Consider the following 15,430-nt stretch of genomic DNA (forward strand, 5'->3'; position numbering starts at 1 on the left):
TTACAACACACAGGTACTCAGGTACTTTTCACATTACTCCACTGCATATATGTGTATTTTCTATTCTACTCTATATGTGCATGGTTTTTATATACATATATAAAAAAAAGACAACAATAACATGAGGGGAACTGATCACCTGATAAAATCAGAGCCGGCAGGTAACATCAGCATTTTGACCATTATTTGGGAATAAGCACTTTTAATGCGAGTATATTTAAAGGCAGGTGCTTACTTTAACTCAAGTACAAAGGTTAATGTGGTAGTATTTTACTATAGTACTTCATCAACCACTGTCAACTAGTGACGGAGGTAAGAGCTCAGGTTGTTTACTCAAGTAAAACTATTTCACATGAATGTTCACTTATTCTTATTACCCAGCTGCTTGTGTCTATTAGTCATTAAAAACATCTTATTAACAGGGTTAGTCAGCGTTAAGAAACAAACGTGTTAACATCTGGTTCTTCACTTACAGACATCACATAAGATTTAAAAAAGAAAAGTGCGGCTGCACTGACCAGAGCGTGAATGATCTCGTGTTTGACGGTGGAGAGCATCCCCTCGAACTCCTGAGGCTGAGACGAGATCATGGCAGGACACAGGTTGGCGTAGCCTGCTATAGGCCTGACACACACACACACACACACACACACACACACACACACACACACACACACACACACACACACACACACACACACACACACACACACACACACACACACACACACACACACACACACTTAGAAACATCCTCAAACAAAAACTGGAACAAAAGTTTGAGTCGAGGAAACCCCCCCCCCCTCACCTGTCCAGCTCCGCCTCCAGCTGGCAGTAGGCAGCGTAGGCCACGATGTTCTCCTGTCCGCAGCGCTCTGTGGTGATGCCGCTGACGTACAGCACGAAGTCAGACCCCTCCACTCCGGGGCCGTCTGGGGGTCCTGAGGGGCCACAGGACTTCCCAGACTCACTGCACACTTTACATTGCTAAGAGGGAATAAACAAAGGTCAGAAACTTGATGAGCTCCTGTCACTGTTGTGTCTTTCTTTCACCATTCTACTCTGCCTTCACCTCCTTCTGTCTATCTCACCAGCTGCCTCTTCTCCTCCTCCCCTCTTCACCATATCTACGCAGTAACGGAACAGTATCAAGGATAATGACAGAACAATTGCTGAAATTAGAATTAGCATCAAAGCTCCTCAGCACAGACTCACGGAGCTGCCAGCATGTCTGCAATCAAATCAAACTTGTCACTGCTGCTTCGTTTACGCCTGGCGTCCACACTACTCCGGTTTTAGAGGCACTGTTTTAATCTGGACGAACAGAAACTGAGACTTTTGTAAACGTCTCGTTATCACATTATGCATCATCTGACCTGCAGGTGGTGCTGTGGCACGAGGACGGGGCCGCACCGGGTGACGTCTGCACAGGCGTCCTGGCAGTAGCGATGAGGGTCATCTCTCTTCCTCAGGTACTGGTTGGTGGCACATTGTCTTGAGACGACACAGAGAAATCACACGTTAAATCAGAACATCCACCTACTCACTTGAAGCACTGGAGCCACATCCCATAATCAAACACACAGTTTTCAGTGGAACGAGTCTGGTTACACTGATGCTCGTTTGCACCACGTTGTACGAAATCGCTCGGACATGCTACTGAAGCACAGCACTGTCCCTGTGATTGGTTCTTACGTGTGTGAAGTGTAGTTAGAGACCTCGTACCTGCTGAGCAGCACAGGCCCCGCCCTGTGCCTCACACTGAACGCCCTCTGCAGGAAGTCGATGGCCTGAGGAAACAGCTTATCCTGAGGACACACACACACACACATCACACACGTGATGTCAACGTGCACTAACACAGTATCTGTCTGACATCACCACAAGTGAACAGTATTTCTTTTAACCTCCATTGCTACTTCTACTGTTAATATTACTGTTCATATTCCTGTTACTGAAAAACCAAATCTGACGGGTTAAATCTGCAATAACTTCAAAGTTCTGTTCGACTAGAAGCCAAAAGCTCAAAGGGACAGAATTTATCAACACGTGTGACGAAGGAAAAGGTTTGAGAAGCTATAACCACCAAGATGTCAGGTGTCGCTCACCTTCACCAGTCTCCTCTTGTCTGCAGGAAGCCTGTGGACAGAAAGAGGACATGAGCTGGAGACAGAAAACATCACACTGGGGTCAAAGAGGAAATGCAAACTCTCAGGCTGCAGCATGTTTAACGGGGGTTGCAGATCGGTGAATGTCCAACATGTGGCTCTGGTGTCGTGTCTACTTTAGTGTAGCTTCAGCGGAGCTGCTGCAGGACTCACTGGTCAACGCTGTAGTCGTAGATGATCTTTATCTTCAGCTGAAGGTCGTCAGGAGAGCTTCTCTTGGTCAAGCGCTCCGGCTTCAGGTAAACATGGTGGACGACCTGGAGACAACACAGAGAACAGGTCACACACAGACTGCAGGGATTCTGAGAGATAATGACTTCTGTATATTACAATATTTCAATCGTAGAATGTTCAACAATACAATCTGTACAGTGATGGTAATATCAATATACACTTTAAACACAGAAACATCAGGTGATCACTGTACAGTTTGTTAAGTTAGAGGTTTTCAATCAGAAACTTCATACAGAACAAATGTGTTTACAAAGTTTATTTTGAAAGGATCTCCCCGGAAGTGTTCTCTCCGTTGTTAGCTAGGGAAACCGGGGCTGAAGATGGCCCTTAAAGAGACAGCATCTTCCTGTTAGCATGTTAGCCTGAATGCTAACTGTACAGGAACAGTCGTTAAAGCTCCGTTCGACAGAACCAGGCTCGGTTCTGTCACTTTCACTGAAACACGAACATCTCCCCCGGTGTCACTTCGCCGGAGCAGCGGCGGCTCCACGCAGAACCCCGAGCCGCGGCTAGCGGAGCTGGGGTGGAGCTAAGCTAGCGGAGCGGGGCTCACCTCGTCGGCAGCGGGGACTCGGTTGTCTGCAGGTCCGGAGCAGCTCCACGGTCACAGCCAGCAGGGATGAGGACGAGGGCCCGGCCGAGCTCCATCCTCCGTCCGGCCCGAGGAGCGCGGCTCGGCCGCCCGCATTCAACAGAGCCTCCGCCGGTCCGGTCCCCTTCCCGAACTCGAGCCTTTCATCGCTCGATGAGGAATCAGGACATTCTCCCCCCCCCCCGCAAACAGCGTCTCAACCCGGGACAAGAGAGGCAGCAGCGGCCGTGTGGAGGGTCCGGTACCCGGGGAAGTGTCCGGTAACAGCGGCTCCGGTCCCGGAGGATGTTTCTGAATCAGCTGAGAGCACCGGCACCGAAGATCGTCTCTCACCCAGATCTCTCACTCTCACAGCGTAGAGCGAGGAGGCGGACCACTCCAAAGATCGTCTGTGAACAGGATGAGTCACTCAGAGAAGCAGAGTGGTTCGGGACGTGCAGTGAGTGCGTTCTGCCACTGGGGGGAGTCCTCTCTCTGACCTCCTCCATGTTAGCAGATGGGTCATGGACCAAACTAAAAACTCACAGTTCATTTAACAGTCTATGATTCACACACAGTTGTTTCGGGGCAGAATTGTTTAAACGTCGTTGCTTTGATAAGTTATTAGTAACATTCACTTTTGTGTATGGATTTCATTTACTATAAAAAAATCTGGAAACAGTGTAGTGAACATGATCCAAACCACATCCACACACTTCTTCTTCTTTCTTCTGTTTATTGGTGGGGGGGGGGGAACCAACGTCCAGGTGCATTACTGCCACCTACTGCCACCCCCCCCCCCCCCCCCCCCCCCCCCCCCCCCCCCCCCCCCCCCCCCCCTTCTGTTTCTGGAGCCTGAGTCTTGTTCGTCCGTCTTCAGGCTGGTTTGTGGACGTGTGTGTTCCCACGCTCTGACCCTCACACTGTAACTGATTAAAGTGATGTGAGGAGGTCAGACTGTGATTGGCTGTGCAGGGTCCAGTCTCAATGAAGACTGAGCCCCTCTGAGGTCGAAGTGACTCATGAAAGGCGTCTCTCAGTTTGTCTGATTCACTTAAATCTTCCTCTTCATGCTTCATGCAGGGGTCAGTGTAGATGAAGTATTTGAAGGCAGCTTTAGGAATAATAAACACAATATCTCTGATTGTGCGACTTCGACAGTTGGTCCTTCCATCGTAATTACTGGAACCTTTGTTGTGGAGAAAATGAGTCACGTCATATAGAACACCCCCGCACCCACCCCGAGCATATTACAAAGTACTGGTAACCACGAGAACTTATGTCCAATTTCAAACCAGTTTAAAGACATTGTTGTTAAGCTTTGGTGGTTTTCAGTTTCTCTTTCATTTGTTTCCTCTCTGAAGCTGCAAGAAGAAGTTTGTGGAAGGGAACAGTACGTTGTCTGGATCACAATAATAAACTGAGAATAACGTACAGAAAGAGAGTTTCCTCATCACGTCAGCAACATTAGTGTTGAATTATTCCTTTGAAAGTTATATACAAGAAATATAAAGTATTTATTCATGTTTTCGTCCGATGTTTGTCTCGTTAATTCAAACAATCTGAACTGTTGGTTTGCAGTGAAAACACTTTGTTGGATTGTTTGGACTTTTGGACCAATCACAGGAAGTAGAGACAGAATTAAACAATAGAAGAAGAAGACGAAGAGGAAGCAGCTGCAGTCTTCACCTCCGACGATATAATGTTTGAACCTAAACAAGTGGACTTGTCACTAAATCCTTCACACTGAACATGTGACTTAACGTTGTAATTTTATTTTTATCACAAACAAACATTAAGATTCTGTGTTTTCCATCCAACAGAGTTTTGTGTCTCTCAGTCGTCGGAGCTGCTCATTGTGGGAACTGTTGGATCTCTATTATTCTGAAGGTGTTGACCTTATTATGTAAAGAGCCTTGAGATCAGAAGGGCATTGCTTTTCCATTTTTATATCACAGAAACAAAAGCATTGGATATAACTCTGTGTCATCTTTGTGATTGAAAATAACACCAACTGTGGAGCAGGTTGTTAACCAGACACAAGAGTCCTCCGCAGGGCCGGAGGTGGGACACATGTTATGATGATGATCACAGTCACAGAATTATACCATCACACACACGGAGACCAGCTCCGATAAAATGACACACTTTCACACAACAGAAGAGTCTGAGTGTCTCTGCCAGCAGATTGTACACGAGGCCTGTTCCCATCAGCACTCACACCACAGAAGCACTGGGAACCAGGGAATCATGGGAAACCTCTGTGTCGTCTGTCTGTGGCTGAGGAACCTGGAGGGAGGACGGGGAGGAGGAGTGGATCTGATCGTCTTCTGGCGTCTCTGAGTTCTTTTGTCTGTCTCCGTCCTTGTCTCTGACTGCTTCTGGTATCAGTTCCTCGTCCTCCTGCAGGGCGTTGAAGCGCTCCACCACACAGTCAGCCGTCAGTCGGGCCTCCGGGTCGTGATCCCAGCACTCAGTGATGGTGGAGCAGAAGACGTTCATCCCCTAGAGGACAGAGGACCAGAGTGAGACGGCAACATGTCAACCAAGTCGTCTGCAAACGTGTGTGTGTTTGCAATGAGAGCATCTGTTTTTGTGTCTGTGTCTGACCTGGTGCTGCGTCCAGGCCGACGGGATGTCGGGTCGTCCTCGGTCCCTCAGCACCAGGTCCCTCATGCTGTCCACACACGGCTGCTCACAAACCTTGGAGCCAAACGCCGGCTCGTAGCTCTCCACCTCTGCACCAGTACAACACACACACAGACACACACAGACACACACACACACACACACACACACACACACACACACACACACACAGTGAAGCACGATGACTACAGCTCAATAAATTAAGACGTTTCCATATAAAATGGTCTGTTGATGTTAATGTTAAAACAGGGAAATATTGAATGAAGCCGTCTTTATAGAAAATGCTCAATAAAGATGAACAACAAGTCTCTTCTTCTTCCCACAGGATTATGTAGGTTGTTCCTACATAATTTGATATCCTGGGAAATACAAGCTTGACTTCCCAAACTAGCTCCTGCTCTAATCGCACAGATTTGTATTTTCAAACAAAACACTAAAGAGTCAGAAAATATTGCCACAACAGAAAAGCTCTTACCTCCGATGGCGTGGCAGCGGGAGGTCATCTCCCAGAGGACCAGCGCCATGGAGTAAACATCCATCTGTTTAAAGGCCTCCAGGTCCTCCAGGTTCACCCTGGACTCCAGCACCTCAGGAGCCATGTAACGAGCTGTCCCCACCTGGAAGGGACGACACAGGGACGTCCAATCAAAGACAACCAGGACATCGAACACAAGTTCTGCTTCATGAGCAACAACCAAACCGAAACATCTTACCTGTCCACTGTTGGCGTAGTCGTCTACAGTGAGAGCGAGGTCCAATCGTAACGCCAGACCAAAGTCACACAGAGCGCACTCCGTCCTGCTCTTCATCACAATGTTGCTGCTCTTCAGGTCCCGGTGGGCGACCGGCACCTGCAGCATCACAGGCAACAGGTTCATGTGAAACTGCAGGTGGGACAGTTCTCATCTCCTCTCATCTCCTCTCATCTCATCTCATCTCCTCTCCTCTCCTCTCCTCTCATCTCATCTCATCTCATCTCCTCTCATCTCTCCTCTCTCCTCTCCTCTCATCTCCTCTCATCTCATCTCATCTCATCTCATCTCCTCTCATCTCTCCTCTCTCCTCTCCTCTCATCTCCTCTCATCTCATCTCATCTCATCTCCTCTCATCTCCTCTCCTCTCCTCTCATCTCATCTCATCTCATCTCCTCTCTCCTCTCTCCTCTCCTCTCATCTCCTCTCCTCTCATCTCCTCTCCTCTCCTCTCATCTCTCCTCTCTCCTCTCCTCTCATCTCCTCTCATCTCATCTCATCTCATCTCATCTCATCTCCTCTCATCTCTCCTCTCTCCTCTCCTCTCATCTCCTCTCATCTCCTCTCATCTCTCCTCTCTCATCTCCTCTCATCTCATCTCATCTCATCTCATCTCCTCTCATCTCCTCTCATCTCCTCTCATCTCCTCTCATCTCATCTCATCTCATCTCATCTCCTCTCCTCTCATCTCCTCTCATCTCATCTCCTCTCATCTCCTCTCCTCTCATCTCCTCTCATCTCCTCTCCTCTCATCTCATCTCCTCTCATCTCATCTCATCTCCTCTCCTCTCCTCTCATCTCATCTCATCTCATCTCCTCTCCTCTCCTCTCATCTCATCTCCTCTCATCTCATCTCCTCTCCTCTCCTCTCATCTCCTCTCCTCTCCTCTCATCTCATCTCCTCTCATCTCATCTCCTCTCCTCTCCTCTCCTCTCCTCTCATCTCCTCTCATCTCCTCTCCTCTCCTCTCATCTCATCTCATCTCCTCTCCTCTCCTCTCATCTCCTCTCATCTCCTCTCCTCTCATCTCCTCTCATCTCCTCTCCTCTCCTCTCCTCTCCTCTCATCTCATCTCCTCTCCTCTCCTCTCCTCTCATCTCATCTCCTCTCATCTCATCTCCTCTCATCTCATCTCATCTCCTCTCCTCTCATCTCCTCTCATCTCCTCTCCTCTCATCTCATCTCATCTCATCTCATCTCCTCTCATCTCATCTCATCTCCTCTCATCTCATCTCCTCTCATCTCATCTCCTCTCATCTCATCTCATCTCATCTCCTCTCATCTCATCTCCTCTCCTCTCATCTCATCTCCTCTCATCTCATCTCATCTCCTCTCCTCTCCTCTCATCTCCTCTCCTCTCCTCTCCTCTCATCTCATCTCCTCTCATCTCCTCTCCTCTCCTCTCATCTCATCTCCTCTCCTCTCATCTCATCTCATCTCCTCTCCTCTCATCTCATCTCATCTCCTCTCATCTCATCTCATCTCATCTCCTCTCATCTCCTCTCATCTCCTCTCCTCTCCTCTCATCTCATCTCCTCTCCTCTCCTCTCATCTCATCTCATCTCCTCTCCTCTCCTCTCCTCTCATCTCATCTCCTCTCCTCTCATCTCCTCTCATCTCATCTCCTCTCATCTCATCTCATCTCATCTCCTCTCCTCTCATCTCATCTCATCTCCTCTCATCTCATCTCATCTCCTCTCCTCTCCTCTCATCTCCTCTCCTCTCATCTCATCTCCTCTCCTCTCATCTCATCTCATCTCCTCTCATCTCATCTCCTCTCATCTCATCTCATCTCATCTCATCTCCTCTCCTCTCCTCTCATTTCCTCTCATCTCCTCTCATCTCCTCTCCTCTCCTCTCCTCTCCTCTCATCTCATCTCCTCTCCTCTCATCTCCTCTCATCTCATCTCATCTCCTCTCCTCTCCTCTCATCTCATCTCATCTCATCTCCTCTCATCTCATCTCATCTCCTCTCATCTCCTCTCCTCTCATCTCCTCTCCTCTCCTCTCATCTCCTCTCATCTCATCTCCTCTCCTCTCCTCTCCTCTCATCTCCTCTCATCTCCTCTCCTCTCATCTCCTCTCATCTCATCTCATCTCATCTCCTCTCCTCTCATCTCCTCTCCTCTCCTCTCATCTCCTCTCATCTCATCTCATCTCATCTACTTTGAAAACATTCCCCTGAGGCTAACTGTGCAGTGATGTGTGTTTTATGATAAAGCTCATTTCTAGAGATTGTACTTTTACCTTTGGAATCCCGCTGGGTGTCGTGTCACTGTGGAGATGAGCTAACCCTTTAGCAACACTCCCGGCCATGGCAACAAGCTCCTCCCAGCTCAGGATGTTTTCTGTGATGAAGTCCTGAAGGTTCCCGAGGCTGTGATAGGCCAAAACCAGCCAGTACTGTCTGAGCGTGGGACCGGGCAGACCCCTCTCTTCAGCTGCCAGGAATCGAACCACGTTGCCATGCTCCAGTTTGGGGTCTGTGAAGATGCAGCACTCGTTTCTCCATGAGACGTACTCTATGGCTGGGAACACCTTCACTGCCACTGTTTCATAACTGTTGACCCCCCCCCCTCACACCCTGCAGCAGACGGGCCCTCCACACCTCTGCAAAGCGGCCCTTCCCCACCAGGACCTCCAGTTTGATCGGCAGCGGTTCAGACAGTCGGCCATGCCAATCTGTGAGGGCACTGATGATGTCACTGTCAAAAGATCCCACTTTGCCGTTGGAATGATCCCTTTCACACCCGGGACCCGTCAGGCCTCCTGCACCACCCGCCCGAGCCCCTCCGCCCCCACACGGCAGGTCCAGAGCCTGATAGAACTCCGGGGTGCGCTTGGTGCTCCAGTCGGGGCGTGCAGGAGGGCCGGGTTTGTCAGGGCGGTGTGTGCGGTAGAAGTAGAAGGCAGCAGTGGCCACTATGGCCACAAGGACCGGAGGAACCAGACTCACCACCACCACCGGGATCACGTCTTTACTCTGCAGCTTAAAGAAACCTGCAGCACCACAGACAGAAGACATTATACATCCATCCATCATCCATCATCCATCCATCATCCATCCATCATCCATCATCCATCATCCATCCATCATCCATCATCCATCATCCATGATCCATCCCTCCCCCCCTCACCATTGGCTCCCTTGTTGAAGATCAGTTTGTCGTTACACTCGTGTTCCCCCTGACAACCACAGACCATCATGGCTCCGTCGTCAGTCGGCTGTGGGACCATGTGACATTCTCTTGAGGTGAAGTTCAGCAGCAGGGCAGGGTCCACGCCCTCTAGTGGCAGACTAGGATGGTGACACATGGTGTTCACTGTCATTGTGTCGTTGCTCTTCCTCCTGAACAGGTGAAAATCAAACTTTAATGTGGAGACGTTTCATTTTATTCCTTTAATGCACCCGAGGAGAAAACATGACAGCTGATCTGAGAACGACATCAACAACGTAACGAACCAGATTCTCTACTCAGCTGCGTCTAATTACAAGTTAGCAGCTGAATCTAGATCTGCCTCTCACTGAGCTCCCAACGTTCTTCTCTGGTGTTGGATGGATCCTTCATGTACACTTCATCGCCACCTACTGGCCTGAGTCTGTAGTGGTTTGTGGGTTCTCATGAAACTCAAACACTTTGTTAGCGCTCGTGTTTACAGCCAACGAACTCTGACCTGAATGAACCAGTGTCCTTCCGTCACTTCTCTCTTATCACTGGTTTCCAGCAGAGCACTGGGAGGGGGGGGGGGGGGGGCTGACGTGCACAGGAAATGAGAGGGTGCGGTGAGTGTGCGGTGGAGGGGCGTGTCCTGACCTAACGCTGTTATCCAAACAAAAGACTCAAGTTTCCACTCCTGAAGAAAGTTCTGGGTCAGTGAGGGTCGTCACACGTTCTCTGAGGAAACAACTGATCATCTGGTTTCTCTTCTCCTGCAGCTTCTATTTATTACTTTGTCCTAAATTCAAACAGACTTTAAATGTTGTTATTTATTTTGGAATTATTAAAGGGTTTACTTATTGATTGTGGAAAATTGTAAATATTAAAAATAATTTATTACGATTTCTGTAAAACTCGTGTTCTAACTTCTCAGGCTTAGAAGAACATTAAAATGAAAGAAAAGAAAAGAAAAGAAAAAAATGTAAAAGAAATTAAATGAAATAGAATAAAATAAAGCCGTCTCTGTGTCTGGAAACACTGAACATGGTTTGAATCAGTTATGGAGCTCCTGCTCTGACTAGAAGGAGGAAAGGGTTCGAGTCCTCTCACCATATAGCGATGCAGATTTCTTCGATGGCGGTGCAGAAGGACGACAGGCTGCAGTTACTGATGCAGACGCTGTCCTTGCACACGGGACTGGACGCCTCGCACCACTTACACAGGTTGAAGCTCAGGTGGCTGACGGACTGGACGCCAGCAGGGAGACCTGAGGTGGGGACAAAGAGACATGAAACGAGATCCAAACAACAGCAGGAGGTTCAAGTTACAAGTTGATTCAGACCATGCTGATGAAAGTAGAGATCATTTGTTTTGATTCAGGAGGATCAATAATCAGAAATATAATTTAACCTTCATCATGACGTTTAAACCTCAGTGTTCATTAATCAGCTGAAACTAAGAATCTTAGTTAAAGAGTCTTTATGTCGCCATCAGGAGGCCGACGTGTTTCTCCAGATGACACCAAGTCCTACACATGAACATCTCATGGAAGTGGCCACATGAGATTCGTGTTAAACACTTCATTCAAATATTAGCAGAGAAATAATGAGTGAGACTCTCGGGCTGGAACTCCCTCTGCTCAGCGACAGGAAATGGGCGTGTCCCTCCGAAGCACGGCTCTGAAAACACACAACTCAAAACTCCTCTTTGTTTTTCTGTTGTTGTGCACTTTAGTATTTGTGTTTATCTACTTTATGCTGTGTGTCTATGTTGTGTGCTTTTTTCTGTAGAGTACACTCACACAGACACACAGACACACACACACAGACACACACACACACACACACACACACACACACACACACACACACACACACACACACACACACAGAGTAGAAGTTGATCCAGATGTTTCTTCCAAACAGAGCTGGAGACAAAGGAGGAAGAAAAACTTAAAGAGCTGGAGGAGTGTGTGTGTGTGTGTGTGTGTGTATGTGTGTGTGTGTGTGTGTGTTTGTGAGGGCAATTTTGGTTCAATACCATCATAGTGAGGACATTGTGTCTGGTCCTCACTTCTTCAATGGACTATTTGAGGGTTGAGACTTGTTTTTTGGGTTAGAATCAGGTTTAGGTTCGAGTTGGGGGAATGTATATGTCAACGAGTGTCCTCACTAAGATAGAAGTACAAACATGTGTGTGTGTGTGTGTGTGTGTGTGTGTGTGTGTGTGTCTCCAGGAATAAATTGAAGCCAGAAGTGAGCTGCTCTCTGAGCCAAGTTAGTATCCAACACTCCACCCTCAAAGGCTCATGGGAAATCTCAGCACGACGAGCTGCTGGGAGGAGGAGGCCCTCCCTATTGCAACCACACACACACACACACACACACACACACACACACACACACACACACACACACACACACACACACACACACACACACACCAGATGATTTAAGATCAGCACATATTTGCATCACGTCTGAAGTGTGAGTTTTCTTTTGCTGTGTGTAAACGTTGCGTCTCCACTGTCATGTCAGAGCATTAAGATGGTTAGCTTAGCATAAAGACTGGAAACAGGTGGAAACTGCTAGCCTAGTTTTGGTGAGGTGAAAATTGAACCTGTTTGATTGGTAACGTAAAAACACGACGACCACATCGCCAGTGTTGACAGAAAAATGATAAAGACAATGTTACTCAGAAACTGTTTTCAGATCTCCTGACATGTTCCTCATGTGTTCCTGACATGTTCCTCACATGTTCCTCACATGTTCTGCAGGTTCTGTGTGTGAGAACAAATGTCTGAGTCAGTGTCTCTGGACATGTTCTGGATCTTCTCCTTCTGGTGATGAGGGCCGACGCCGGTGTGGATGAGCTGTGAACAACAACACTGATCTTTCCACAGCAGAGTTTATACGTCATGTCCGGCCTCCTGCTGCTCTACAGGCTCCGCCCCTCTACAGGCTCCGCCCCTCGCCTGGATGTTCCCACATGTTCCTGTTTGAACGAGTCGGGACCCGACAACCTGCTGCTGCTGAGATTTAAAAATCACTTATTGACTTAAATGACAAACAGTCCTGAGAAGTCAGCACGTATTAAGAACTGATGCTTTTTATATATGGAACCACATCCTCAGCTGTGTTGATGAATAGAGTGTGTGTCTGTCTGTGTGCGTGTGTGTGTGTGTGTGTGTGAGGCCACGTCACATCACTGTCCTCACTTGCACAAATGAAAGTCTCACACATAAACACACTCTTTCAGTGCCAGTCTCTGTCCTCTCCAACATCTCAAGACAACGCCAAGACGCCTGTGTGTGTGTCTGTGTGTGTGTCTGTGTGTTTGTGTGTGTGTTTGTGTGTGTGTAGCTATTCACAAAGACGTCTCAGATGCACTCGCTCTTTGTTGGATGTGAGATAATCTTCTTTTCTCTCTCTCTCAGTTCATGAACAACAGGAGGTCAAAGCAGCTGATTAATATTCGTCCACAGCAACAACAACTTCATCAGAACCTAAAAATACTACGTTGGTCTCCATGAAGTTCATCGAGTCCGTGGTGGGAAACATCTCATCTCATGAAGTTTGGACACAGACAAAGTTCTGAGTAGAGTCCACTGGGCTCCATCATTCTGAAGAGTTCACATATTATCTTGACCTGAGCTTATGATCATAATAATAATAATAATAATAATAGTAATAATAATAATAGTAATAATAATAATAATAATAATAGTAACAATCATAATAATCATAATACTGGCGTAAACATGAACGATTGAACTGACTCTACTTCCTGATCACACACACACACACACACACACACTGATGATTGATGCTTAAATACTTAAATATTTAATTTGGTGGGCAGCACTTAAATGTTCTGGTTCTGTTTCTACTCAGAAACAAACAAACAAACAAACAAAATAGTAATTCTTGTATCACAGTATTATTACTTGTATCGTAGTATTATTATTTGTATCGCAGTATTATTATTTGTATCGCAGTATTGTTACTTGTTCTGTAGCATTACTTGTATCACAGTAGTATTACTTGTATCTCAGTAGTATTACTTGTATCACAGTAGTATTACTTGTATCACAGTAGTATTACTTGTATCACAGTAGTATTACTTGTATCACAGTAGTATTACTTGTATCTCAGTAGCATTACTTGTATTAAAGTATTATTACTTGTTCTGTATTATTACTTGTATCTCAGTAGTATTACTTGTATCACAGTATTATTACTTGTATCACAGTATTATTATTTGTATCACAGTATTGTTACTTGTTCTGTAGCATTACTTGTATCACAGTAGTATTACTTGTATCACAGTAGTATTACTTGTATCACAGTAGTATTACTTGTATCTCAGTAGCATTACCTGTATTAAAGTATTATTACTTGTTCTGTATTATTACTTGTATCTCAGTAGTATTACTTGTATCACAGTAGTATTACTTGTATTACAGTATTATTACCTGTATTAAAGTATTGTTACTTGTTCTGTATTATTACTTGTATCTCAGTAGTATTACTTGTATCTCAGTAGTATTACTTGTATCACAGTAGTATTACAGTATTATTACTTGTTCTGTATTATTACTTGCATCTCAGTAGTATTACTTGTATCACAGTATTATTACTTGTATCACAGTATTATTATTTGTATCACAGTATTGTTACTTGTTCTGTAGCATTACTTGTATCACAGTAGTATTACTTGTATCTCAGTAGTATTACTTGTATCACAGTAGTATTACTTGTATCACAGTAGTATTACTTGTATCACAGTAGTATTACAGTATTGTTACTTGTCCTGTAACATTACTTGTATCTCAGTAGTATTACTTGTATTGCAGTAGTATTACAGTATTGTTACTTGTCCAGTAACATTACTTGTATCTCAGGAGTATTACTTGTATCACAGTAGTATTACAGTATTGTTACTTGTCCTGTAACATTACTTGTATCTCAGTAGTATTACTTGTATCTCAGTAGTATTACTTGTATCACAGTAGTATTACTTGTATCACAGTAGTATTACTTGTATCACAGTAGTATTACAGTATTGTTACTTGTCCTGTAACATTACTTGTATCTCAGTAGTATTACTTGTATCTCAGTAGTATTACTTGTATCGCAGTAGTATTACTTGTATCGCAGTACACTTACTGACTGTTGTAGTAAAATAGAGGATCTAAATACCGGATCTCTCCCCCGCTCCATCCCGCCTCCCCTCGGCCCCGGCCCCTCCGAACAGCTCCGGGGAGCAGAGAGAGAAAAAGCCCGGAGATCGGGTCGCACTCACGGGCGGTCATGAGGACGAGGATCCCGGTCCACAACGTCCGGCACCGAGCCATCATCAGCGGGCAGAGCGAGCCGGAGAAGGACGCTGGGTCTCGGTCAGTCCGTGAGTCGGTGAGTCGGTCGGTCCGGAGCTCAGAGGGTCCAGATGTTTTTCATCCAGATGTGGTTTAGCACCGCCCACCGCCACTTTAACAGGCGTTAGATTTCAAAACAGGAGGAAAACTCTCATTTCATTAAAGGTTCGATTCCGAAGGAACATTTGAAACTTTAGATTCTGACAAACTTCTTCTTTCTTTTCTTTAAACATTCACAGAAGAATGAAAACAAACTTTTAAATAAATGTGAATGAGTCCGAAAAGTCTAATGAACCAAGAATCACCAATCAGAGGCTTCTGTCTATTTCCCATTCTTATGACGTCACTGTGACCTCTAACCTCTGCAACCCAATCATTTCACCTTTGAGTCAAAATGAGACACAGACATGTGAGGTCACAGTGACCTTTGACCTTTGCTGCGTTAATCGAAGGTTTCTCTTAAAGCTGAGGTGTGAACATCTGGAACAGCTGCTCAGGGTACATCCTCTCGTTAGCTCCG

At 46.2% G+C, this 15,430-nt stretch overlaps 2 protein-coding genes across 2 annotated transcripts; both read right to left on the bottom strand.

Moving 5' to 3' along the window:
* Positions 1-434: 434 nt before the first annotated feature.
* On the bottom strand, positions 435-3,482 carry lmln (leishmanolysin-like (metallopeptidase M8 family)). Its single transcript, XM_034574292.1, has 9 exons — positions 3,474-3,482; positions 3,328-3,383; positions 2,956-2,998; positions 2,322-2,425; positions 2,109-2,139; positions 1,726-1,808; positions 1,377-1,494; positions 809-987; positions 435-624 (listed from the first exon to the last, which is right to left on the bottom strand). Exons 1-9 carry the CDS (start codon positions 3,480-3,482, stop codon positions 435-437), a joined length of 813 nt encoding a protein of 270 aa, XP_034430183.1.
* A 1,256-nt stretch (positions 3,483-4,738) lies between these two features.
* Positions 4,739-15,062, bottom strand: tgfbr2l (transforming growth factor beta receptor-like). The gene is given in 9 exon segments (XM_034573363.1): positions 4,739-5,478; positions 5,584-5,711; positions 6,098-6,239; positions 6,336-6,473; positions 8,623-8,949; positions 8,951-9,375; positions 9,513-9,724; positions 10,644-10,800; positions 14,838-15,062. Coding segments are annotated over 9 exon segments (1,872 nt in total). The 5' UTR covers positions 14,893-15,062; the 3' UTR covers positions 4,739-5,190.
* Positions 15,063-15,430: the final 368 nt, after the last annotated feature.

This window comes from Hippoglossus hippoglossus, chromosome 21 (assembly GCF_009819705.1).
Source record: "Hippoglossus hippoglossus isolate fHipHip1 chromosome 21, fHipHip1.pri, whole genome shotgun sequence".
Classification (NCBI taxonomy): Eukaryota; Metazoa; Chordata; class Actinopteri; order Pleuronectiformes; family Pleuronectidae; genus Hippoglossus; species Hippoglossus hippoglossus.

Bases quoted from the DNA above. Each gene is read 5' to 3' on its own strand.
- lmln (XM_034574292.1), bottom strand. The intron at 2,140-2,321 runs GTGAGTCCTGCA...TTCTGTCCACAG, and splicing joins TACGACTACAGCGTTGACCA to GCTTCCTGCAGACAAGAGGA. The intron at 988-1,376 runs GTCAGATGATGC...ATTCCCTCTTAG, and splicing joins TGCCACAGCACCACCTGCAG to CAATGTAAAGTGTGCAGTGA.